The sequence below is a fragment of the Coregonus clupeaformis genome, unplaced genomic scaffold (genome assembly GCF_020615455.1).
Source record: "Coregonus clupeaformis isolate EN_2021a unplaced genomic scaffold, ASM2061545v1 scaf1202, whole genome shotgun sequence".
Lineage (NCBI taxonomy): Eukaryota > Metazoa > Chordata > Actinopteri > Salmoniformes > Salmonidae > Coregonus > Coregonus clupeaformis.
In genome coordinates, this window is record NW_025534656.1 from 20,001 (window position 1) to 47,070 (window position 27,070).

General features: G+C 46.3%; 2 protein-coding genes across 2 annotated transcripts in view; one reads left to right on the plus strand and one right to left on the minus strand.

Moving 5' to 3' along the window:
* Positions 1-20,604, minus strand: part of aspm (assembly factor for spindle microtubules) — a 36,865-nt gene extending 16,261 nt beyond the window's left edge. The window contains 28 exon segments of the mRNA XM_045217733.1: positions 1-109; positions 373-565; positions 1,007-1,198; positions 1,320-1,469; positions 1,684-1,893; positions 2,016-2,175; positions 2,350-2,450; positions 2,562-2,711; positions 2,844-4,496; positions 4,498-9,168; positions 9,410-9,604; positions 9,740-9,868; positions 10,069-10,211; positions 10,328-10,532; positions 10,693-10,905; positions 11,050-11,135; positions 14,168-14,313; positions 14,437-14,612; positions 14,745-14,875; positions 15,015-15,156; positions 15,251-15,318; positions 15,489-15,728; positions 16,118-16,264; positions 17,490-17,591; positions 17,731-17,826; positions 18,095-19,580; positions 19,776-19,919; positions 20,185-20,604. The exon segment at positions 1-109 is cut by the window's left edge and continues 46 nt beyond it. Of these exon segments, the coding sequence (XP_045073668.1) occupies positions 1-109; positions 373-565; positions 1,007-1,198; positions 1,320-1,469; positions 1,684-1,893; positions 2,016-2,175; positions 2,350-2,450; positions 2,562-2,711; positions 2,844-4,496; positions 4,498-9,168; positions 9,410-9,604; positions 9,740-9,868; positions 10,069-10,211; positions 10,328-10,532; positions 10,693-10,905; positions 11,050-11,135; positions 14,168-14,313; positions 14,437-14,612; positions 14,745-14,875; positions 15,015-15,156; positions 15,251-15,318; positions 15,489-15,728; positions 16,118-16,264; positions 17,490-17,591; positions 17,731-17,826; positions 18,095-19,580; positions 19,776-19,919; positions 20,185-20,478 (11,732 nt within the window). The 5' untranslated portion in view covers positions 20,479-20,604.
* A 2,779-nt stretch (positions 20,605-23,383) lies between these two features.
* Positions 23,384-27,070, plus strand: part of crb1 (crumbs cell polarity complex component 1) — a 49,130-nt gene continuing 45,443 nt past the window's right edge. Inside the window, exon 1 of the mRNA XM_041840533.2 lies at positions 23,384-23,569. Coding sequence (XP_041696467.1) covers positions 23,488-23,569 — 82 coding nt within the window. The 5' untranslated portion in view covers positions 23,384-23,487. The remainder of the gene's footprint in view (positions 23,570-27,070) is intronic.

Sequence of the window (27,070 nt, forward strand, 5' to 3'; positions counted from 1 at the left end):
ATAGAGGGGACGCTCCGGTTGCAGCTGCGGATCAGCGTGAAGATGACCAGCGTGGCGCCGCTCGTCACCAGACGCTCACAGCACTCTGGGGACAGCCTGGTGGCGGTCTCTGCACACACACACACACACACACACACACCATCCACCTCCTGTTAGCCAACCAGTCTCCCTAACAGAGTTCATCATGTCAATACCCCAATAGTACCAAACAGTGTACTACTCCAGCTCCAGCTGTTAAGCTCTGACATGCTGACAACTAGCTCTAACCCTGTCTATAGTGAAGTAAAGAGATGTTACACATTTCCAATTCCCATGTAATGGTTCTTTCGGGACTGTTATTGCTCAAGTATAGTGGGATGAGCGTGGTCTTACCCAGGTTCTTCAGAGCCTCCAGGATATAGGAGAAGTGCTTGTATTTGAGGAGGTATTCGATGGCCCAGGACGTCTTGTTGCACAGCCGGTCCTCCTCTCGTACCTCCTCAGACACCTTCCGCAGACGATGCCTCATGGCCACCACTTTACGATTGTCATGGAGCTTTCTGGACTGGTGGCCTCGCCACAACGCCTAAACAGACAGAAGGGGTGATCCAGGATGGTAGGGAGAGAGAGAGGGGGTGATCCAGGATGGTAGGGAGAGAGAGGGGGTGATCCAGGATGGTAGAGAGAGAGAGAGGGGGTGATCCAGGATGGTAGAGAGAGAGAGGGGGTGATCCAGGATGGTAGAGAGAGAGGGGGTGATCCAGGATGGTAGAGAGAGAGGGGGTGATCCAGGATGGTAGAGAGAGAGGGGGTGATCCAGGATGGTAGAGAGAGAGGGGGTGATCCAGGATGGTAGAGAGAGAAGCAGGGCGAGAAAATGAAAAAAAGTATTACAAAAAATATATTCTACATGACATGTTCTAATGACATCAAAGTAAAGCAAGGATGCTCCAGTCTGCGCTCCAGTCTGACTGACTGGAACTTAATTCCCTCTTGTATGTATTGAACCGGGACTCAGGCTCAGTACCTGTGCCTTGATGATGCCCTGCTGCACCCTCTGTTCCCGCCTGCGGAGGAGGAAGGTCCTGGCGGCGTGCTGGATGGTGGAGGCGGCGTGATGGCGGCGGGCTAACCAACTCCTGGCTGCCCTCTGGGCCACGACCACCCTCCTCCTGTCCTCCAGGTATCGCCGCCTCTGAAGCCGTGCTCTCAGCCACCTCTGGCAGGATCACAATGACAGAGAGACATGGTTGATTGATGCGATGTCTTGATAATCTCAACTCATATTGGTGACAGCATTCAGTTTGGGGTTCCAGTAATTAAAAGGGATGATGTTGTACCTGTACACATATGACAGAGGTGATCTGTCTCTTGGCAGACTGCAGAGCCCAGTGTGACCTCAGAGCTCTCTGGATCCTCACAGCACACAGGTGCTGGTACACAGCCGCGCAGAAACGCACCCTCCTCTCCGCAGAGGCCGCTTCTCTCAACTAAAAGGACAGAGGACAAAACAAAGACGGTGTTTCGATCTCGTGTTTTCTGAGACCACTATAGACAGTTGGCCTTCTTGTAATAATCTCAACATACACCTAAACATTCACCACTGATTCAGGGTCAGTTGACTTCACCAGTCCTAATTGTAACATTAACGATGTACTGTAGGCTTAACTGATCCTAGATCAACAGTTATACAGCTTCTATTACCTGTCTCCTTGCGATCCAGCCTCTGCAGTGAGCCTGGAGAGTGATGGCAGCTTGTTTCAAACGTGTGTATTTGACGCGCTCTGCTTTAGCCTGCTGCATAGCTCGGACTCTCCTCTGTAGGACCAGGGCAGCCGCTCTTCGTCTCTGGAACGCCCGTTTCTGGACCCATCCCCGGAAGGACGACTGGACCAGCACCGCAGCCCTCTGCTCCTGGAGGGGGAGGGGAGATTGAGTCATCCAAACTGAAACTGAACCTCTATCATCAGAGTTGGCAATCAAAAGAAAGATGGACCTGGCTGGATAAAGGTGTGTATGAGATGTCATAGGCTTACCTTACGCAGTTGACTCCTGGTCGCATGGCCTCTCCATGATGCTTCGACTGTGACAGCGGCAGCTTTCATAACCAGGAAGTTGTGACGCTCTTCCCTGGCTTTCAAGGTCTCCCTCCATCTGCACTGAATGACCCTTACACTACGCTGGATCAGTAGGAACCTGGAGGGGGAAAAAACCAAGCACTTAATTTGACTGAGACCCACTTTTTCATATCAAAGTAAGGCACATCCAAACTAGTCGACAGGACCCTAGTCATCAAAGCAATCAATGAAATTTAGAGGACAAACCATTTCTGATGCTGAAACAACTAAAAAGGTTACGTGATATTATTACCTGTTGCGTAGATGCCTGGTCTGCATACATCGGTGGACTGTGGCGACAGCCGCCTGCCGTTTCTTGGCACTCCGTCTGGCAAGGTCACCACGGAACACTGCCTGCAATTCAAACAAGCAATGAGATAACATTCGACCATGATCAATAAAATAATATATTGATCAATTTCAGTATGGAATATTATTAGCAGTAGTAGTTGATTGATTACTAACCTGAATAAGAAGAGCAGACTTCTTCATTTCCAGGTACTTTACCCTCTCTCTTTGGCAGAGGAGATGGGCCCTGAAACATTCCTGTATTAAAGCAGCAGATGCCCTTTGACGCTGGAACCGTCGCCTCTCTACCATTCCACGGTAAAATGCCTGTATGGAAAAAGGAACAGTAATTTTAGTCAACTACTGTCCAATATTGGCATGTAGTTACGGTCTTTTTAATAAATCCAAAGAATGTTTACATCAAATAGACTATAGAGGAAAGAAGACTTTGGTACACACCTGAATTGTGACTGCACTTCTCTTGAGCTTCTGGTACCTCTTGAGTTGGATGTGTCCACGCACTCTGGCCTGCAGCGTTTGGACACTGGTCAGGGTCTTTAGGTACAGGGACCGCTGCTCTCTCTGGACCTGCCAGCTTCTGTAGTGCTTTTGGAGAGTCGCGGCCGCTGACCGACGCTTCAGGAAACTCCTCCTCGCCGTCCAAGCCCTGCAGTGAGACTGCAGCTTTACTGTGCTGGATCGCAGGGTCAGATACTTCCTCCGTTGGATGGACATGCGTATCACGGACTGGATCATGACCGCCGCACGTTTGCGTCTCGCCAGCCTTCTCGCCAGTGTTCCACGGATGGCTGACTGAAGTTTCACAGCAGCTTCTCTGATGGCCAAGTAATCGTCCCTTTGTCGTCTGAGCACGTTGCATGACCTGTACCATCTTTGGATCGTGACGGCAGAGGCTTGTGTTTTGGTGTACCGTGTCCTTGCCTGGTGTCTTCTGAAGGCAGACTGGATCGACACAGCAGCAGCTTTTTCCTTCAAGAAGCGTTGTCGTCCGATGCTCATCATCAGAAATGACTGAATCTTCCTGGCTGCTCTCTTCTGTTTTGCCAGCTCCTTTGCTTGTTTTCCCCTGTACAAAGCCTGAAGGTTTATCACAGCATTTCTCGTCTGATGGTAGTTCTCCAACTGAGAGTTTCTCAATCTTTGAGCTCTGAATCTTTGCTGAAGAACACTGGCTGCCCAATGCTGCCTCCTATAAGCAGACTGCTGCTTGTGCATCCTGAAGTTGGCCTGGATCACAGTGGCAGCTCTGTGCATCTTAGCAAAGTCTTCTCGAACGCGATAACCTCTGAAAGCTGCCTGAAGGACTATGGCAGACTCTCTGAGCTTTATGAATCTGTCTCGGTCTAGTTTCATTTGAATGTGAGATCTGAAGTATCTCTGGATGATGATGGCAGCAAATCTCATGGCCTGGAACTTGACTTCCTCTCTGTGCTTTCTGAAGACAGCCTGGATTGTGGTGGCAGCTTGATGTTGAAGACTGATCTCCTTTCTGGCTCTCTGGCCTCTGTAGGCTGCTTGGAGGAGGATCGCAGCACTGCGCATTCGTTGGTAGAGCAGCATCTGCTGTTTTGCTGCAACAGTGGCACGATATTTATGTTGAATGGCAAGGACAGAGGATCTCAAGGAGAGGTACTGTCGGCGTAAGCAGTGAGCCCTGTAACTTCTCTGGAGAACACTGGCGGCCTTCTGCATCTCTCTAATGCTCTGTCTGGATCGCATGCCCCGGAAGGCAGCCTGTAACACGATAACAGCATTCCTCTTTACACTCAGTGCTTTCCTGTCTTCAATCATCTTCTTGTTGGCTCTGTAACGAGCCTGCACTGTGTTCACAGCCCACTGAAGCCTCTTATAGTGCGCCCTCTGCAGGTGTTTTCGGACATGAGATTGAATGAGTATGGCTGCTCTGCGTTCAGTCTGCAACTGCTTCCGGACCTTCTTCCCTCTGAAAGCTTCCTGAAGGACTATGGCAGACTCTCTGAGCTTTATGAATCTGTCTCGGTCTAGTTTCATTTGAATGTGAGATCTGAAGTACCTCTGAATGATGATGGCAGCAAACCTCATGGCCTGGAACTTGACCTGCTCCTTGTGCGTCCCTGAAACTGGCCTGAATCACAGAAGCAGCTCTGTGCATCTTAGCAATGTCTTGCCGAACGAGATACCCTCTGAAAGCTGCCTGAAGGACTATGGCTGAATCCTTCAGTGTCAAGAACTCGTCTCGGTCTTGTTTCCTTTGAATGTGAGATCTGAAGTATCTCTGAATGATTATGGCAGACAGTCTCATGGCCTGGAACTTGACCTGCTCCTTGTACATCCTGAAATTGGCCTGAATTACAGAAGCAGCTCTGTGCATCTTAGCAACGTCTTGTCGAACGCGATACCCTCTGAAAGCTGCCTGAAGGACTATGGCAGACTCTCTGAGCTTTATGAATCTGTCTCGGTCTAGTTTCATTTGAATGTGAGATCTGAAGTATCTCTGGATGATGATGGCAGCAAATCTCATAGCCTGGAACTTGACTTCCTCTCTGTGCTTTCTGAAGACAGCCTGGATTGTGGTGGCAGCTTGATGTTGAAGACTGATCTCCTTTCTGGCTCTCTGGCCTCTGTAGGCTGCTTGGAGGAGGATCGCAGCACTGCGCATTCGTTGGTAGAGCAGCATCTGCTGTTTTGCTGCAACAGTGGCACGATATTTATGTTGAATGGCAAGGACAGAGGATCTCAAGGAGAGGTACTGTCGGCGTAAGCAGTGAGCCCTGTAACTTCTCTGGAGAACACTGCCGGCCTTGTGCATCTCTCTAATGCGCTGTCTTGATCGCATGCCCCGGAAGGCAGCCTGTAACACGATAACAGCATTCCTCTTTACACTCAGTGCTTTCCTGTCTTCAATCATCTTCTTGTTGGCTCTGTAACGAGCCTGCACTGTGTTCACAGCCCACTGAAGCCTCTTATAGTGCGCCCTCTGCAGGTGTTTTCGGACATGAGATTGAATGAGTATGGCTGCTCTGCGTTCAGTCTGCAACTGCTTCCGGACCTTCTTCCCTCTGAAAGCTTCCTGAAGGACTATGGCAGACTCTCTGAGCTTTATGAATCTGTCTCGGTCTAGTTTCATTTGAATGTGAGATCTGAAGTACCTCTGAATGATGATGGCAGCAAACCTCATGGCCTGGAACTTGACCTGCTCCTTGTGCGTCCTGAAACTGGCCTGAATCACAGAAGCAGCTCTGTGCATCTTAGCAATGTCTTGCCGAACGAGATACCCTCTGAAAGCTGCCTGAAGGACTATGGCTGAATCCTTCAGTGTCAAGAACTCGTCTCGGTCTTGTTTCCTTTGAATGTGAGATCTGAAGTATCTCTGAATGATTATGGCAGACAGTCTCATGGCCTGGAACTTGACCTGCTCCTTGTACATCCTGAAATTGGCCTGAATTACAGAAGCAGCTCTGTGCATCTTAGCAACGTCTTGTCGAACACGATACCCTCTGAAAGCTGCCTGAAGGACTATGGCAGACTCTCTGAGCTTTATGAATCTGTCTCGGTCTAGTTTCATTTGAATGTGAGATCTGAAGTATCTCTGGATGATGATGGCAGCAAATCTCATAGCCTGGAACTTGACTTCCTCTCTGTGCTTTCTGAAGCCAGCCTGGATTGTGGTGGCAGCTTGATGTTGAAGACTGATCTCCTTTCTGTCTCTCTGGCCTCTGTAGGCTGCTTGGAGCAGGATCGCAGCACTGCGCATTCGTTGGTAGAGCAGCATCTGCTGTTTTGCTGCAACAGTGGCACGATATTTATGTTGAATGGCAAGGACAGAGGATCTCAAGGAGAGGTACTGTCGGCGTAAGCAGTGAGCCCTGTAACTTCTCTGGAGAACACTGCCGGCCTTGTGCATCTCTCTAATGCGCCGTCTTGATCGCATGCCCCGGAAGGCAGCCTGTAACACGATAACAGCATTCCTCTTTACACTCAGTGCTTTCCTGTCTTCAATCATCTTCTTGTTGGCTCTGTAACGAGCCTGCACTGTGTTCACAGCCCACTGAAGCCTCTTATAGTGCGCCCTCTGCAGGTGTTTTCGGACGTGAGATTGAATGAGTATGGCTGCTCTGTGTTCAGTCTGCAACTGCTTCCGGACCTTCTTCCCTCTGAAAGCTTTCTGAAGGACTATGGCAGACTCTCTGAGATTTATGAATCTGTCTCGGTCTAGTTTCATTTGAATGTGAGATCTGTAGTACCTCTGAATGATTATGGCAGACAGTCTCATGGCCTGGAACTTGACCTGCTCCTTGTGCGTCCTGAAACTGGCCTGAATCACAGAAGCAGCTCTGTGCATCTTAGCAACGTCTTGTCGAACGCGATACCCTCTGAAAGCTGCCTGAAGGACTATGGCAGACTCTCTGAGCTTTATGAATCTGTCTCGGTCTAGTTTCATTTGAATGTGAGATCTGAAGTATCTCTGGATGATGATGGCAGCAAATCTCATAGCCTGGAACTTGACTTCCTCTCTGTGCTTTCTGAAGCCAGCCTGGATTGTGGTGGCAGCTTGATGTTGAAGACTGATCTCCTTTCTGTCTCTCTGGCCTCTGTAGGCTGCTTGGAGCAGGATCGCAGCACTGCGCATTCGTTGGTAGAGCAGCATCTGCTGTTTTGCTGCAACAGTGGCACGATATTTATGTTGAATGGCAAGGACAGAGGATCTCAAGGAGAGGTACTGTCGGCGTAAGCAGTGAGCCCTGTAACTTCTCTGGAGAACACTGGCGGCCTTCTGCATCTCTCTAATGCGCCGTCTTGATCGCATGCCCCGGAAGGCAGCCTGTAACACGATAACAGCATTCCTCCTTACACTCAGTGCTTTCCTGTCTTCAATCATCTTCTTGTTGGCTCTGTAACGAGCCTGCACTGTGTTCACAGCCCACTGAAGCCTCTTATAGTGCGCCCTCTGCAGGTGTTTTCGAACGTGAGATTGAATGAGTATGGCTGCTCTGTGTTCAGTCTGCAACTGCTTCCGGACCTTCATCCCTCTGAAAGCTGCTTGCAGAGCAGTGGCTGCCCTACGCTTCAACAGATAGTCCTTCTGGTCTTTTCTTATCATGGCCACATCCCTGCATCTCTGTTGACATAGTAGAACAGCAGTTTTGACCGCAAGGAAGCGTTTCCTGTCCCTGAAACTGAGGAACCTCCTCTGAATGACCACGGCTGCTTGGTGCATCCTAGCAACCTCCATTCTTGCTCTGTGACCGCGATACATTGCCTGAATCACCACTGCAGCGGACTTCATCGAGGTGTACCGCTGCATCTGTAGATCTCTGAGCCGATTGGCCCTGTAATGCTGCTGTACGATGATGGCCGCCCCCTTTGTGGCAAGATAGGCCAAACGCGCTTTGTGCATCCTAAACTGAGCTTGGATGACTGTAGCAGCTTCGCGTTTTGTCCTTAGGTCTCTTCGGACTCTGGATCCCCGGTAAGCAGCCTGTAGCTTTACTGTGTCCCATTTCAACTGTCTGTACTGCTCTCGCTGTGTTCTGCCTGCTACAAGAGCCCGGTATCGACTCTGTAGGACTATAGCGGCACGTTGCAGCAACACATACCTTCTTCTACAGAGAAAGACTCTCACTACTGACTGAAGGACAGCGGCGGCCTGGTGTTTTTGTCTCAGCTCTTGCCTGACTCTCATGCCACGGAACCTGGCTTGTACAGTAACAGCAGCTTTCTTGACCTGGAGATACTCGGTTCTAATTTCTTTCCCTGCCCTATAAGCTCTATATTGGCTTTGGATGGCCAAAGCAGCCTCCTTTCTTGACCTGAACTGTGACTGCAACACATGTCTACGGTAAGAAGACTGAATGAGTGTGGCACATTTATGCAGTTTTTCAATCCTCCTCCTCTCTGCCCTACCTCTCCAGATAGCTTGTATTCTCAATGCAGAATATTGGAGGGCCATATACTCTTTTCTTGATTTCTCCCCCAATAGCCTGGCTCTAAATTGCTGTTGGACAACAATCGCTGATTTTTTCAAGGACAAGAATTTCCTTCTGGCCACAAACTTCTTGAAAGCTGTCTGGATGACTGTGGCTGCCTGATTCTGTTGTTGCGTTAGTCTCCGAGCCGTATGTACACGATAAGCGGACTGTATGGTAACAGCTGCACATCTCATTTTCAGGAACTGTTGCCTCCCTGCATCTCTTTGTACAGAGGCCCTGAACCAACGCTGAATCACGACCGAGGATTGTCTCATCGTTGCCATCTGTTTTCTGACCGTGCTTGCCCTAAAAACACTTTGGATGACAGTGGCAGAGTGATGCTGCAGTTTTAATGTCTCAAAGTTGTGTCTCTGTGCATGACCTCTACACCAAGCCTGAACGAGAATGGCGCTCCGCTGGATGCTAATGTACCGTTTTTGGCACCTGTGCATTCTGTAGCGAGACTGAATCTTTAGGGCAGCCGAGGTTCTTCGGGCCATTTTGTCACTGTGCCATTTCTTAAATGCAGATTGTATCACTGTGGCAGCATGGTTCTCCCTCTGCAGTCTCCGAGTCTTCCGTCTCCGATAGTTTCTCTGGATTTTGACAGCTGCTGATTTCAGTGAGCGGTAACGTTCACACTCTTTCCTTGCCCGAGTCGATGCCCTAACATGCTTCTGAATTACTGTTGCGGCCCACTGTGTCTTTCTGTAGGTAGTGACCGCCATCTTCATCCGCCAGAGAGCTTGAACTTTAACAACGTGCAATCTCAAGCGCTGGTAGTTTTTCAAGGTAACATGCTTTTTCCATTGTGCCTGTAAGACAAGTGAAATGTGCTTAGATTACTCAAACCTATTAGCAGTTATCATTACTGTTCAAGGTCTTTCCACAGTGACGCAAACTGCCAGAGACTGCTTTGCATACTGTAACTCATGCATGTAGTATAGCTACAACTAATGGTGAGCAGGTCCCTTAAGTATGAGCACGATGGGTGGGTGGGTAGGTAAGTAGGAACAACGGCCCATCTCTGAAATTATAGAATACTAAGAAACATACTTGGATTGTGGTGGCAGCAGCAACCTGGAGAGCCCCGAGTAGAGCCCTTCTCCTCAGTGTCAGGGCGTTCCGTACCGAGTAGCCCCTCCATGCAGCCTGGATGCGGATGGCTGCAGCGGTCTGACGCACAGCTCTGCGTCTCTGAAGAAACTGCCTGACCAGCACCTGGATCTTCCCTGCAGCTATAGTCCTTTCCTATACCAGATGAGGGGATAGGTGAGATGACAGAAGTTTTTCAATGTACAAGAGATCAGAAAAACACAGAAAAACAGTAAGAGGATGTCAGGACTAGTTGTCATGACTTTTAGAGGTAATATAGACAAGACGCACCTGGTAAAGCTTCAGATCCTTCTTCAGCCGGTACTTTCTCCAAGCTCCCTGGATGACCCTGGCAGCACGGGTCTCATTCCGCAGGTCCAGAAGACGGGCACACAGGAAGGACAGGTAACATGTCACCACCTGGAACAGATAAACACAGATCAAATGGGTCTGGAAACACTTCAGAGATTCAGCATACTTGTCCAAAAAAAAAAAAAAAAAAAAGGCACTGACAATTACAAGAATATATTGAAGTGAATGAGTGTTGAAACAGTTCCCAAGTTTTCCCTGAAAAGAAATGCACACAGTCAAGCCTAGGTAGATCATAAAGCCCCTCCCACCTTCTCATTGGGGATAGTGTTTGACATGTCAGCTGGGTTGATCATGGCAGGAACCCCTCCCAGGTCAGACACTGCAGTGTTGACAAGCCTGAAGTTATTCTTTTCATTCTCCAGAAGCTCTTTGAACTCCATCGATGGCGACTCTGGGCATATTCACAATACATTATAGAAAAATCAGTCATTTACCGGTCCGTTTTCTTATTACACAACTAAAACTTTTTAACTGCTTCACTGAATGGATGTGTTTGGGAAGAAATACCATTTTGTGTGGTGGGCCAGGTGTCAAAGGAGTTGTCCGAGTCGCTAGAGGAGCTGTTGAGTTCGACTCGTCCTCTCTGGGAGCACTCCACCGTTTGGGTGGTGTTGTGGCTGACGCCGTTTGCTGGTAGGTGGCTGGGGTGGTAGTGATGGATCAGGTAGCAGAGGACACGACCGTCTGAGAACGACACCGTGAAGTTCTCTGCCTGGAGAGAGACAAGAGATACACATTTTGAATTCATGTGAAGTGTATAGAGTTGTTTAAAACGTTTTATTTTATAAATCACATCCACAACCATTCCCTGAACATTGAGTACGCCTGCATTTCTTTAAAAAAAATTTGAAACAGGTCACCAACACACTCACCATCAAGTGGTAGAACTGACAGACAGCATTGACCCAGTCCATGAGCAGAGTGATCTTTGAGCTACTGTGTTCGAACAGGGGTCTAGGCTTGGCAGTCTTCTGCAGCACACCTTTGTCGGCCCTCAGTGAGGCCAGCCTCTGTTTGGTTGTCCAGGTGTGTTTAAGGAAACTGATCTCTTCTCTCAGCTGGTCCTCGTCCAGAAGCACCTCCACCTGGACAGAAGGGGGGGAGTTCATTCATGAAAACAGAGTGGAATGTGGGAGGAAAAAGTGTTGTGTTATTGTAAATGGGAGTGGATGAAGCCGAGGAGGGGACGCTTATCCAAAGTCAGTCAGGTTATGAAATATGAAACGTACCTGGAAGGTAAAGATGATCTTCCACAGCAGGCTCAGTGTCTTCTCCCTGTGTCCATCCACAATATCTCTGGAGTCAATGACAGCATCTGGGAGACATAATGGCACTTAGTTAAAGGGCGACTGCACTACCGATTTATTTATTTTATTACCCCTTTTTCGTGATATCCAAATTGGTAGTGACAGTCTTGTCCCGTCGCTGTAACTCCCGTACGGACTCGGGAGAGGCGAAGGTCGAGAGCTATGCGTCCTCCGAAACACGATCCTGCCAAGCCGCACTGCTTCTTGACACACTGCTCGCTTAACCCGGAAGCCAGCCGCGCAAATGTGTCGGAGGAAACACTGTACAACTGGCGACCGTGTCAGCGTGCATGCGCACGGCCCGCCACAGGAGTCGCAAGAGCGCGATGGGACAAGGACATCCCGGCCGGCCAAACCCTCCCCTAACGCGGACGACGCTGGGCCAATTGTGCGCCGCCTCATGGTCTCCCTGTCGCAGCCGGCTGCGACAAGGCCCAGGATCGAACCCGGGTCTGTAGTGACTCCTTAGACCGCTGCGCCACTTGGGAGGCCTTGCACTTACTGATTTGGCCTGGTTTTAGATTTGGTTCATTAAGAAATGCTAGCGGCCAAGACTTAATTAAAACAAGAGTTGGTTCAGGGTGTGGTTTGATGCAGGTGTCTCGTGTGTGTCCGCAGGTGGGAAGAGTTAACCAAATAATTCACCCAATTAGCTTCAGCCGGCTGATGTGCGACCGTGGCAAAAATCGGTTTAACTTTGGATAGCCCATCTCTGGGGATAGTTCATTTCATTTCATTTTAGTCATTTAGCAGACACTCTTATCCAGAGCGACTTACAGGAGCAAGTAGGGTTAAGTGCCTTGCTCAAGGGCACATCGACAGATTTTTCACCTAGTTGGCTCGGGGATTAGAACCAGCGACCTTTCGGTTACTGGCACAACGCTCTTAACCACTAAGCTACCTGCCTCCCCAGGGACCGTCAATAAATTACACAATGTAATTGAGACATTTTTATGTTGCATATCTTTTAGTTGTTTCATTAAAAGCCTTCAATATTTGTACAGTGGGGAAAAAAAGTATTTGGTCAGCCACCAATTGTGCAAGTTCTCCCACTTAAAAAGATGAGAGGCCTGTAATTTTCATGTCATGCGCATAACAAGGTACACGTCAACTATGACAGACAAATAGAGAATCCAGAAAATCACATTGTAGGATTTCTTATGAATTTATTTGCAAATGATGGTGGAAAATAAGTATTTGGTCACCTACAAACAAGCAAGATTTCTGGCTCTCACAGACCTGTAACTTCTTCTTTAAGAGGCTCCTCTGTCCTCCACTCGTAACCTGTATTAATGGCACCTGTTTGAACTTGTTATCAGTATAAAAGACACCTGTCCACAACCTCAAACAGTCACACTCCAAACTCCACTATGGCCAAGACCAAAGAGCTGTCAAAGGACACCAAAAACAAAATTGTAGACCTGCACCAGGCTGGGAAGACTGAATCTGCAATAGGTAAGCAGCTTGGTTTGAAGAAATCAACTGTGGGAGGAATTATTAGGAAATGGAAGACATACAAGACCACGGATAATCTCCCTTGATCTGGGGCTCCACGCAAGATCTCGCCCCGTGGGGTAATATGATCACAAGAACGGTGAGCAAAAATCCTGCAGAGAGCTGGGACCAAAGTAACAAAGCCTACCATCAGTAACACACTACGCCGCCAGGGACTCAAATCCTGCAGTGCCAGACGTGTCCCCCTGCTTAAGCCAGTACATGTCCAGGCCCGTCTGAAGTTTGCTAGAGTGCATTTGGATGATCCAGAAGAGGATTGGGAGAATGTCATATGGTCAGATGAAACCAAAATAGAACTTTTTGGTAAAAACTCAACTTGTCGTGTTTGGAGGACAAAGAATGCTGAGTTGCATCCAAAGAACACCATACCTACTGTGAAGCATGGGGGTGGAAACATCATGCTTTGGGGTTGTTTTTCTGCAAATGGACCAGGACGACTGATCCGTGTAAAGGAAAGAATGAATGGGGCCATGTATCGTGAGATTTTGAGTGAAAACCTCCTTCCATCAGCAAGGGCATTGAAGATGAAACGTGGCTGGGTCTTTCAGTATGACAATGATCCCAAACACACCGCCCGGGCAACGAAGGAGTGGCTTCGTAAGAAGCATTTCAAGGTCCTGGAGTGGCCTAGCCAGTCTCCAGATCTTAACCCCATAGAAAGTCTTTGGAGGGAGTTGAAAGTATGTGTTGCCCAGCGACAGCCCCAAAACATCACTGCTCCAGAGGAGATCTGCATGGAGGAATGGGCCAAAATACCAGCAACAGTGTGTGAAAACCTTGTGAAGACTTACAGAAAACTTTTGACAACAAAGGGTATATAACAAAGTATTGAGAAACTTTTGTTATTGACCAAATACTTATTTTCCACCATAATTTGCAAATAAATTCATTAAAAATCCTACAATGTGATTTTCTGGAAAAAAATCTCATTTTGTCTGTCATAGTTGACGTGTACCTATGATGAAAATTACAGGCCTCTCTCATATTTTTAAGTGGCAGAACTTGCACAATTGGTGGCTGACTAAATACTTTTTTCCCCCCACTGTATATGATTTTCTACAATTTATAATTGGTTTTGAAGTTAAGTCATTGAAATTTGGAGCTATTATCCAATGTACATTATGTAATTTACTGAGGGTCCCTAACTAGCCCCATAGGGATATCCAATGTCAAGCCAAATTGACCATTGTGATCTGGTCGCATGCAGCTGTGCTCTGAATTGATGATTACTTGTGTGCTGTTGGCAGGATTAAAATAAACCCAAGAAAAACTGTTACGGTACCCTTCATTCCGTGACATTCTATTTTTTCCTATCATCTTGTAAATCTGTTTTAGACGAGACTGACTTTGACTGAAATTATCCTATTCACTCTAGGTAGTACATTTTGGGGTAGTCGCTCTTTAATCTTCACAGGGACACCTCGCTGTCTAACTAGCAGAGTTTATCATTCATTTGTTATTTTGTCAAATTTTATTTAACAACAATAAAGAATTGGAGAGAAAAAAAAAAACAGTGTGAACTTACCATGCTCATCCTTGAGGTCAACCCCTCTGGCTCTGAGCACCTGCAGGGCTAGGTCAACGTTGTGGACCTTCTGCAGACGACTGATTGCAGGCATCCTCAGTTTACGGGACAGGCTCCAGTCCTGGATGAACAGCTCCATCACACGCCTGACAGAAAAACATACGGCAATACAGTCACCAACCCTTAACCTGGAGAGCCAACACTTTGTGCAGGCTTTCTTTCCAGCCTAACAGTGACACCAAAAGGATGGGTGTGATAATGTGTCTTACACTAGACGGATTCCACACTTCAGGTCGACGCCCAGATTCTTGACAGCGAAATTGAACTCATCCAGAGGGGTCTGGACGTGGGAGACCGGTAGGCCCATGTAACCCAGGTGACGGGGGAGGATCCCCTCTCCACTCAGGAAGTCCCTGGAGAACGCCAGCAGCAGGTCCTTGGTAGTCTGGAGAACATAAAACAATCAAGAAATCAACGAGAGGTACTACAGGGGCAAAGGAATGAAACCAGAAAGAGCGATTAACGTCTGTCAGACAGATTACTTAATTTGTGGCCACGGGAGTTGGTGTCACCTTACCTTGAATTCTGCATCCATGCAGAACAGACAAGGGTCGTGTTCGATCATCCTGGACTCTTTGGCCTTATCCAGGAAGCACACCATGAGGAGAAGCTTCTTCAGAGTGAAACGAGACAGCGCCTCCTCGTGGCCTGCACAAAAGAGACCAAAAACAATCAATGACCAACTAATATAATACACTTCATAGCATCTTCCATTCAACAGAAAAATATATGAAAATAGCAACAAAAAAAGCTGAACATAATGGCAGACAGGAGAGCAATTCATTACCATCTTTGTAGAGGTTGGGTACTTTGGCATGTCTGAACTCTGCAGCGATGTCAGGGTTCCACAGCAAGCGTTTCAGAATGAACATGGCCAGGCCCATGACGTCACTGTTGCTCTCCAGCGAGATCATCTCCCCGTAGATCGTCTGAAAACAGGTTGCATTTCATGAGACTTGAACAAGGACAATAGACATTTAGGAAAACGTAAAACAAATAAAACCATTATCTGACTGACTGTACCTCAAGTCCAATCCGTAACCAAAGAGGATTGTAGGATAGAAGCCAGTTGAGAACCTTTTGGCGTTCCCCTACAAAAACAAGTTCAACAAAAACTTTGCATAGGCTTTTGGTCCTGAACCTTCGAATATGCATACTACTACTTAGAAAAGACATACAACTTATAATTTAATTTGAGTATTAACACATCCATATGAATCAGACTAGGTTACATATGTCTAACACCAGCGTGCATACATACCGATGTCCTTCCAAAGATGGCGGTCCTTGCGTACCAGTAGCCTTCTAGCCTCAACCTCCAACTCCAGCCTCTGGATGGCTTTGACCATGGGCTCGGAGGTGAAAAGCTGGCAGGCGGAGCGACGCAGCCGGTTGAGCCGCCGTCTGGCCGTGTACGTACTAAACGACATCTCCTCTTTGGTGGGAGCCTCGTTGACGGCAAACTTCTCATTACCGCCCATCGCCAGGGATACAGCATTCACTACACAGAAAGAGAGACGGAGAGATATGAAGCAATGGAATTCTGTATAATTTGTGATGTTTCGCATAGATAGAGCAAGATATGAGCAACCAGAGTATACAAATACATACATTTTTATCTTACCTACGAATTAAAACCACTATTTGAAAATTCTGCATCATGCCATCAATTGGCTATCATGCCACAAATGCCCATGGGTAGCAGTGTGCCAAGTAGGAAGTTGTCATCGAGCGTGTGGCTGACTGGTCTATAGGAGGGCCAGTCAGTGATTAAGAACAGTGGTGCCTCTACCAGAGCTCTAGCACACCAAGACAACACGTCATGGTGACAGTCTCGGGACTAACAGTACTCCTTTATATAACCGTCTTTCCTATCCAGGTGAACATTACCTTTGGTGACCTCCGTGTTGACCTTGAAGTCATCAGGGGTGAGGACGTAGTTGATCCACCAGGTAAACCCAGTCTCCTGTTTCTCTATCCAGCGCTCGTCATAGAACATGTTCTTCGCAGCGAACGGCATCGGATGTCTTGGTATGGCTGCAAGAGACAAGTATATTCCGTAAGTGACAGCACATGGAAATATAGGACACGACAGTGGATTAGAGCGCGAGTGAGATATATATATATATATATATACACAAACTATGTGGACACCTGCTCGAACATCTTATCCCAAAATCGTGGGCATTAATATGGAGTTGGTCCCCCCTATGATGCTATAACAGCCTCCACTCTTCTAGGAAGGCTTTCCACTAGATGTTGGAACATTGCTGCAGGGACTTGCTTCTATTCAGCCACAAGAGCATTAGTGAGGTCGGGCACTGATGTTGGGCGATTAGGCCTGGCTCGCAGTTGGCGTTCCAATTCATCCCAAAGGTGTTTGATGGGGTTGAAGTCAGGGCTCTGTGCAGGCCAGTCAAGTTCTTCCACACCGATCTCGACAAACCATTTCTGTATGGACCTCGCTTTGTGAACTAGGGCATTGTCATGCTAAAACAGGAAAGGGTCTTTCCCAAACTGTTGCCACAAAGTTGGAAACACAGAATTTTCTAGAATGTCATTGTATGCTGTAGTTTTAAGATTTCCCTTCACTGGAACTAAAGGGGCCTAGCCTGAACCATGAAAAACAGCCCCAGACCATTATTCCTCCACCAAACTTTAGTTGGAACTATGCATTCGGGCAGGTAGCGTTCTCCTGGCATCCGCCAAACCCAGATTAGTCAGTCGAACTGCCAGATGGTGAAGCGTGATTCATCACTCTAGAGAACGCGTTTCCACTGCTCCAGAGTCCAATGGCGGCGAGCTTTACACCACTCCAGCCGACGCTTGGCATTGCGCATGGTGATTTTAGGCTTGTGTGCAGCTGCTCGGCCATGGAAACCCATTTCATGAAGCTCCCAATGAACAGTTATTGTGCTGACGTTGCTTCCAGAGGCAGTTTGTAACTCGGTAGTGAGTGTTGCAGCCGAGGACAGACGATTTTTACGCGCTACCCGCTTTAGCACTCGCCGGTCCCGTTCTGTGAGCTTGTGTGGCCTACCACTTCATGCAATAAAATGCAAATGAATTACTTAAAAAGCATACAATGTGATTTTCTGGATTTTTGTTTTAGATTCCGTCTCTCACAGTTGAAGTGTACCTATGATAAAAATTACAGACCTCTACATGCTTTGTAAGTAGGAAAACTTGCAAAATCGGCAGTGTATCAAATACTTGTTCTCCCCACTGTATATATATATATAAAACAAAAGGGCTAGGTTACCTGTTTGACCAGGCATGATGAATGTGAGCTTGGACTGGGCCACAGCTACAATCTTTGCAGTTTTTACAGATGAGCCACCAAGAGATTTCAAAGACTGCGCACCTATGATCAGAGTAGAAAACATAAAGACATGCAAAACTCTTCCACATAGAAAATGGCCTACTCATTTACCAGTACAATACATCTATGGTTTCTGTAGTGTACTGTCCTGTATTTCCTGTTGTAGGTCAAGTTTTTGTACCTCGCTGGCCAGGTTTTGGAGCTGGCTGCTTGGCTCGGGCAGGGGATACAGACTTTGGAGCCCTCATGGATGAGGCAGAAGTAGTACGCACAGAAGCTGAAAAACAAGAATACACACAGATCACATCATTTAAGAAGTATAGACCAGGGAATATGAAATATTCTAAGCAATAGGCAAGTTGTGACTGCACAGGGTTCACATAGGCCCTACTACTCCACAGCTGTCCATTAGAGTGCTGCCACACTCGTTAAGGGAATAGTGCTCAGCTGGAGCTTGTTCCCCTAGTCCTGCTGCACCACACAATTCAATCATTAGTTTACAGAGAATACTGAGGACATTTCAAAATCAACATTTACTAACTCACCTGATGTTTTTGTCTGCTGCCTGTGAGAGGAGACACTGAACCCATTCTGCTGAGCTGGTCTGTTGGGTGCCTTCACCACTGTTGACACCCTACTCCTTTTCACATGGAACGTTTTCGCTGCAGCATCCTCCACTTTCTCCCCTCCATCCCTCAGAAACTCATCGCTCTTCCTCTTTTTGCTCCGCACCACCCCCATGTCAAACTGGCTCTGGTTGTAAACAGGAAACACGTCTGCCCGGTCAGGTAGAGGTTCCACTGTTGGTGCTGCCTGGAGCCGAGTGGCTCCCAGAATGGACTCATCCTGGCCAGGGTGCTGGGGGCCACCGGTAAGGGGGGTCAGGGGCAGAGGAGAGCTGAGGGAGAGGTTGACTGGAGCAGGGATATCATCCAAACAAGCTGGGCTAAGGGAAGCTGACTCCAGCGCCTGCAGCCTGGCCTCCCGTGGGGAGATTGTTAATGGAGAATCATAGAGTCTGTTTAGGCTTCCATCAGAGTTGATGACAGGGAGACCAGGGGTAACTGTAGTACCAGGGTTTGACTCTGAATGGCCACTTTCCCCAGACAACTCCAGTGTTTTCTCCAGGAGACGGCGCCTGGAGGTTTTGATTCTCCTCACCCCAGGACTGCTCACCTGGATAGGGGCTGGTTTGCTTTTGATGACTGTGGAGGAGGTGAAAGTAACCTTTTTGGCTTTAGGAACAACTTCTCCAACCTCTATTCTGCCCTCCTTGTCAGTAACAAGTTCTGGTTTGATGAAGAAGGTTAGTCTAGGCTGTGGAGGTTCTGACTTGATGGGTCTTTCAGGCAGGGCTTTCAGATCAATCACAGATTTGTCAGGGCCACAATTCTTCTCTCCATTTGTTGTCTCCAAGGAGTGGGAGAAATCAAAGCTAGAGCATGCGTTTGGAGGACTTGCGCCAACCACATGAGTTAAATCAGACTCAATCAAGGCCAGTGCATCTCTCACAGACAACACTGGTGTTCCGGCCAACACTGTATGGCTTATGTCAGCAACAGCGTCATCAATCACATGGGCTGGGCTCTGTATAGACTGAATACGGGGCATCAGCTTTTGAAACCTGTCTGGAGTGCCCACTGGGGACACAGTCATGTTCAGTAGTCTGGTGAGGTCTCTGCACTCAGGTGTGCCTACTGGGCAACTGTAGCTGGCTGCTGCATCAGAGGAATCGATTATATTTGCAGCGGGGACTAGAAAGACGACAGGCGAGTTCTTTTGGACATTGTCAAAGCTCAACTGACCCAGCACATCCTGCTTAAACTTCTGCCCTTCAACAGGTGTGCAGGCTTTTTTGTTGAGTGAAGCGAGTGGGCTCCGAACCTTCTCCCGTCTGTACTGTGGCGTCCGGGACACCTGGAAGGTCTTGTTGGCTGCCATCTTCAGGGAAGACACAGAGTTTTTTTTGCCCCTTGGAGGGGCTGATAGATCAAACGCCTTCTTGCTTTTGATTGAGTCCCACAGACTCTTCTGTAACAAAGGAATAAATAACATGAAGTGGTTTGTAGTTATGTATAGAGCATTTGTGACGCTTTGAAATAGTTAAAATGACATTGTATTTATTAGGCTACATGTTGATATTAGTGTGACTTAGCTAGCTATGTTGCAAAACATAACGATATGCATACAATAGCTCGGCTATATAGATTCTAAAAAGTAAGTTACCTTCCTCTTTTTAGGTGCGTCTGCCCTTCCTAGCAAAATGGCTTGGTGTTTGACCACCCCATTGGCAATGAAAGTGATCAGCTCTCGAATACCACCTTCATCTATCGGTGTCCAAGTTATTGTCAAATTGACACGTTCCTCAGGCTGCAAAAAAAAAAAAGACAGGGGAAATAACGTTAACTAACTAAGGTTAAAATGTATGGATAGCTAACAAGTAGAACTTCAAACAAATCTGTGACAACTGTTGGCTAGCTGGCTAGTTAGCTTACGTTACATCTGACAGCTAACAAACAAACGTTAACTTAGTGACTGTCATGCCAACTAGCCCCACTCGTTGACATCTAACGTTAAGTTAGCTAGTTATATTATTGTATTTGAGCACACGCTAGCTAGCTATAATTTCCCTTACCTGAATTGTAAATCGGGTTTGATCCACGGAAAAGCCTTTCGTCGATGCAATCTTATCAATTGTCACCTCTATGGTTGCATCTTCAACGGGATTCTCAATGCAAAGAACTGAGGATTTGGAAGATCCCAACTTTACATTTCCAAATGTTACAAACGGAGCCCTTGAAAACTGAACTAAACTCAAAACTGGATGCGAGCTATTGTTTTCTTTATTGTCATAAGAAACACCCGATGAATCTTCTTTCTTGATGGGACTAAAATCCAGGAAACCTCCACTAGCTGAGAACTGAGCCATTTCCAAAATTCTCTGTAGAAATCAATGCAAGTCGGTCACCGGACCATCTCAAGAAATATCTAGCTAATGAACGTAGTTATTTCCCTTACTATTCACTACAGCGAGCTAAACGCTAACTGACTGAAAACACGTTTCTCTGTTCAAAGTTACGTTCAGTTTGAATTTCGCTTTAGTTTGTTAGCCAATCATATCGTAGGTTGGCCACTTCATGTTCCAATCGCTGTGGGGTAAACAATGACTGGCCAATCAGAGATCCTCAGAATGTTTAAACCGCCATAAGCCACGCCCACTCTGATATCCAGGAAGGGGGCGAGGTGAAGAGGGAGAGTTGATATGATATTTTGTAGCAGTTCTTAGCTAGAAGTTCAAACCTACAGTGGCTGTGCATTTACGGTTCAGACAGTTTATTCCCGATTCTTATCACTTAAGACAACATTCAGGTGTGGCTATGTCTTCCACATAGCCTACTAAATTAGTAAATAAATGTTGATACGTGATACAATGCTTGTTGCTAGGCCCTGTAAACGAAAATAATTTCAACCATATAGTGAGTGTGCTAAATTTGGCCTTCTGATGTCCCATTCAAAAGTTGACCAGTGTGACAAATGTTGCACAAAATCATGTAAATGAAATTTCATTGACTGGTACATGATTTGTGTTTGATTGAGTTGTGTGTGTTGTATACAACATCTGTACTTTTTTCGAATTAGGCCTAACGTGTTCAGGCTCTCAGTTGGCGATAAGAGAAGCTAGGCTATTCAATACAGTGTTGCAGCAGCAGAAGACAGCATCCTAGGCTACATCTTCCCTCATGGTTAGGCTATTCAGTGCAGTGCTGGAGCCTGAAAGAGCCATTCTCATTCTGTATGAAATATGCACCTTTTCCTCCTTCCCATCCACTTACATTTATATTACAGTATTTCAACACTGACAGACCATCTCACTTACAGTGGCTTGCGAAATTATTCACCCCCCTTGGCATTTTTACTATTTTGTTGCCTTACAACCTGGAATTAAATTGATTTTTGGGGGGGGTTGTATAATTTGATTTACACTACATGCCTACCACTTTGAAGATGCTAAATAATTGTTTTTGTGAAACAAATTAGAAATAAGACAAAAAAAACAGAAAACTTCAGCGTTCTTCTATTCACCCCCCCTTTTGAGCCACCTTTTGCAGCAATTACAGCTGCAAGTCTCTTGGGGTATGTCTCCATAAGGTTGGCACATCTAGCCACTGGGATTTTTGCCCATTCTTCAAGGCAAAACTGCTCCAGCTCCTTCAAGTTGGATGTAGTCCCCTGTAGCTCAATTGGTAGAGCATGGCGCCAGGGTTGTGGGTTCGTTTCCCACGGGGGGCCAGTATGAAAAAAATGTATGCACTCACTAACTGTAAGTCGCTCTGGATAAAAGCATCTGCTAAATGACTAAAATGTCAAATGTAATGGGTTCCGCTGGAATCTTTAAGTCATACCACAGATTCTCAATTGGATTGAGGTCTGGGCTTTGACTAGGCCATTCCAACATATTTAAATGTTTCCCCTTAAACCGCTCGAGTGTTGCTTTAGCAGTATGCTATCATTCCTTCAATTCTGACCAGTTTCCCAGTCCCTGTTGATGAAAAACATCCCCACAGCATGATGCTGCCACCCCCATGCTTCACTGTGGGGATGGTGTTCTCGGGGTGATGAGAGGTGTTGGGTTTGCTGCAGACATTGTGTTTTCCTTGATGGCCAAAAAGCTCAATTTTAGTCTCATCTGTACCTTCTTCCATATGTTTGGGGAGTCTCCCACATGGCTTTTGGCGAACACCAAACGTGTTTGCTAATTTTTTTCTTTAAGCTATGGCTTTTTCCTGGCCACTCTTCTGTAAACCCAGCTCTGTGGAGTGTATGGCTTAAAGTGGTCCAATGGACAGATACTCCAATCTCCGCTGTGGAGCTTTGCAGCTCCTTTAGGGTTATCTTTGGTCTCTTTGTTGCCTCTCTGATTAATGCCCTCCTTGCCTGGTCCGTGTGTTTTGGTGGGTGGCCCTCTCTTGGCAGGTTTGTTGTGGTGCCATATTCTTTCCATTTTTTAATAATGGATTTAATGGTGCTTCGTGGGATGTTCAAAGTTTCTGATATTTTTTTATAACCCAACCCTGATCTGTGCTTCTCCACAACTTTGTCCCTGACCTGTTTGGAGAGCTCCTTGGTCTTCATGGTGCCGCTTGCTTGGTGGTGCCCCTGGCTTAGTGGTGTTGCAGACTTTGGGGCCTTTCAGAACAGGTGTGTGTGTGTGTGTGTGTGTGTATATATATATATATATATATATATACTGAGATCATGTGGCACTTAGATTGCACACAGGTGGACTTTATTTAACTAATTATGTGACTTCTGAAGGTAATTGGTTGCACCAGATCTTATTTAGGGGCTTCATAGCAAAAGGGGTGAATACATATGCATGCACCACTTTTCCGTTCTTTTTTTTATAAAAAAATGTTCTCCATTCACTTCACCAATTTGGACTATTTTGTGTATGTCCATTACATGAAATCCAAATAAAAATCTATTTAAATTACATGTTGTAATGCAACAAAATAGGAAAAACGCCAAGGGGGATGAATACTTTTTTGAAAGGCACTGTAGGTTACCAGTGCTATATTGAACAAACAACAGCAATCCGCTTCCCCGGCGGTCTTTTTATAGCGTTCACGTTTGATTGAGGATCATCTGAAGAGCTGAAGGTAGAGAGAGCCCATTGGTGCGTCAGTGGACAAGGGCACATAAAGTGATTGGTGAGCCTAGCTAAAGAATAGTGGCACTTGAGTTCACAACACGTACAGGCAGCACATCAGAGAGAGAGAGAGAGAGAGAGAGAGAGAGAGAGAGAGAGAGAGAGAGAGAGAGAGAGAGAGAGAGAGAGAGAGAGCGAGGAGGAAGCGCGAGAAAGATGAGGCAGAGACTCCAGTAGCCTACCGACATGCTTCACACAGAGCGAGCAGGATGATTTTCTATCACGAATATGGATTTATTGCGATCTACTAGGTTTCATTCACTTGCATGCGCCTTGATCATCTATGGTGCACTAATCATAGGGATAGATGGTGAGTAACGGTACTTTTATTATATATTGTTTGGTTTTACCAGTTGATAACTGTTCAATTCTCATGTTGGTGCTTTTTAGAAGACATAGGCTAAAGTGTAAAGTTTCATCTGGTGTTTAGGTTTATTGATTTTGCAGGTGTCATCATTGTGGTGTCATCCTAGCCTGTGTACCCGTATGTTTAGCTATAATTCCACTCCTTGCCGCTACTTGTCGTGCTAAACAGGTTAAGTTATATAAAATGTTTTGTATAGCGCACCAATACTGCTGCTGCTTTTCTTCTGAAACTAATGCTGATCAGATCATCCTCATGCTTTAATTCAAATATATTAAGGGATCTTCTAAAAGTGTAAATATGTATGCTGAATCCATCACAGTAGTAGCCCACAATATCTAATTGAACCAGTGTGATCCATTTGTTTTATTTTTCATGAGTGTTAATAATAGTTCAATAACCTTCTTATTAGGCATCAGAAAGTATACATTTACATGTAGGATATCTATGTTTTTTAATTGTCCCGTGTAGCTCAGTTGGTAGAGCATGGCGTTTGCAACGCCAGGGTTGTGGGTTCGATTCCCATGGGGGGGCCAGTATGAAAATGTATGCACTCACTAAAAACTGTAAGTGGCTCTGGATAAGAGCATCTGCTAAATGACTAAAATGTAAATGCTGCCTCAGCTGTAAGTGTGTAGGAGATCTTAAATGTATTTGCTATTGGCATCCCTGCCTTTTCTCTGATCAGGGGCATTCTCTACTCTCTACCCCTTTTTATTTTATTTATTTTATTTATTTTATTTATTTATTTTTATTTATTTTTTATTTCACCTTTATTTAACCAGGTAAGCCAGTTGAGAACAGGTTCTCATTTACAACTGCGACCTGGCCAAGATAAAGCAAAGCAGTGCAATAAAAACAACACAGAGTTACATTTGGGGTAAAAAAAACATAAAGTCAAAAATACAACAGAAAATATATATACAGTGTGTGCAAATGTAGCCCTGAGCTGCATGTGTAACACATATTGTTATGTAGCTGATCAGTAGACTGTTTTTTCTGATTAGATATAGAATGCATGCCAAATCACTATCTGGCATGCCTTGAATTTCAATTGGAAATGTGAGGGGTGACATCACTGCTATCTCCCAGTGTTCATGGCACATTTTGTAAGGAGCTCTGAAGCTAAACGAGCAGACAAAGACCGACCCAACAATGAGGTGCAGTGTAAGCTCGCATGGGGGTTAGGCATATTCTATGTCTCCAATACTCCCAAGAGTGTGTGTGTCTGTGTGTGCATGTGAGTGCTCGTGTGTGTGTGTTCTGTTATCACCACTGAAACAAGCAAACACACCAGCCTGTGTGCGTATCAGTCAGTCTGTGACAGAGAGGCCGCTCAAATCTCCCCTCATCAGTCAGTCTGTGACAGAGAGGCCGCTCAGATCTCCCCTCATCAGTCAGTCTGTGACAGAGAGGCCGGTCAGATCTCCCCTCATCAGTCAGTCTGTGACAGAGAGGCCACTCAGATCTCCCCTCATCAGACAGTCTGTGACAGAGAGGCCGCTCAGATCTCCCCTCATCAGTCAGTCTGTGACAGAGAGGCCGCTCAGATCTCCCCTCATCAGACAGTCTGTGACAGAGAGGCCGCTCAGATCTCCCCTCCACATGTGCTGCAAAACGAAAGGGCCTTTCTACAGAGATAGCACTGAACAAAAAGCTATACCGCTATTAGCATATGAAAGAGGCCTTACATGCTGTGGGAGGGGATGTTTGGTTGGCCGGCGCTATGTTTTGAACGCATCATTAGTCAACAGGCTTGTGGTTGAATCTTAAGGTACTGATATGCCTCACAGGAAAACACGGTCTTATAAAGGGACTGTGGTTTCTTAAATGAATGCCATGCAACAGTTATTGTGTCTGCAAAAATGTATTTCCTGATTAATTGATTGATTAAGGCATCTCAGTCAACAACCTGTTAGTGTTGGCAAGGCCAAGATGTGTGGCTGCACAGTTGGCAGCTTGAGACCTGGATGGTGTGTGCGTCCAAATGGGCTCAGACGTCAGTTCAACGTCTAGTTTTGATTTACATTTGGTTGAGTTGTCAACTAATGTGAATTCAACGTGAAATCAAAAACAAATTTCACAATGTCATTGGATTTAGGTTAAACATTGGGTGAAAAAAATTTTTGAATTTCACATTCATTTTTTTGTTGTTGAAATGATGTGGTTTCAACCAGTTTTTGCCCAGTGTGTGTGTGTGTGTGTGCGCTGGTAATGCCCACTGGGTGATCCACTGTCTGATCTGCCTTGGATCTACGTACTTCCAGCTGATAGTCCGTGATAGTGGACATATGGCTGGACACCCGATACCTTCCCCAGCCCCCCTGGACGCCAACCCCCAACCGGGGTCATGCTGAGATGAGGTCTAGACACTCATAAGCTGCTCTAGTGAAAATCTGGAGGCTCTCTGTGAAATTGATTGACCTTCACAAATGATACAAGGGAGCGAGAGGGTGAGTAAGTTGTGCCGTTGTCCACCGTGGAAAGTGTGATTGCACCACAAACACTTGGAGGTCCGTGATTGGTCTGATTTGACCATTTTGACAGTCACTCACCTTTCCAGTCAGAGATTTGACTGATCTGTTCACCTATTTTACCAATACATATCTGTAGTTAGACTGGACTGGAAATCGAAGATTTTTGGCACAATAAATTCCTGTGTAACTTGATGTGATACACCCTTATGGTTGCGTCACCTGCATAACATGGAACTCTGTAAATCCCAAACCTTCAGACGATCGTCATGCAGTGCACACCCACAACATGGCAGGCCATTCATCGTTTATTGTCATATCCAGCTTTGAGAAAGGCCTGCTGGAATGTACCAAAATGAAAACAGGTGTGCACTTCACACCCCTCTGTGTGTTAAATGCTGTGGGTCCCTTCATACACGCATTCCATCCATTACACGGCCTGCCACTGCTGATGATCTGGTCCCATTGGTTCTGCTGGGGGGTTATGGCAACGTTGGGTTGCCATGTTTGGGGAAATCCTTGTCTTTGATATCATCCCTCGTTGGTGCGTATCCTGGAGCTAGACATGACAGATGGTATCAGCCAAGGCAGTGGTCACCAACCAGTCCAACCAAGTTTTTTTTTATTAGTTTTTTAATTCATCTTGCGCTGTTGGAGGTAGGTGCACCCGATTCAGCTGCTGTGCGCGTCGGGTAGGCGACATGTTCCCATTTTGAACCATTTGACATGTCTGAAGGTACAAACTCTTCCCGGCGGGACCGGGGGGAGCAAATCAAGTGCACTATAGGCCTACCGCTGGCCAATCGGATGGCTCAGATTACCATGTCTGTAGTAACGTAGTAGGTGTAAACGAAAGCTACAGCTAAATTGATACTGTGAGATTTGAAAACCATGACTAGAGAGAGACTGTCCACGAATACAGCAAAGAGCTGCTGTTTTTAATGAGTGAGTTCGTGTTTTTACTCAGCACTAT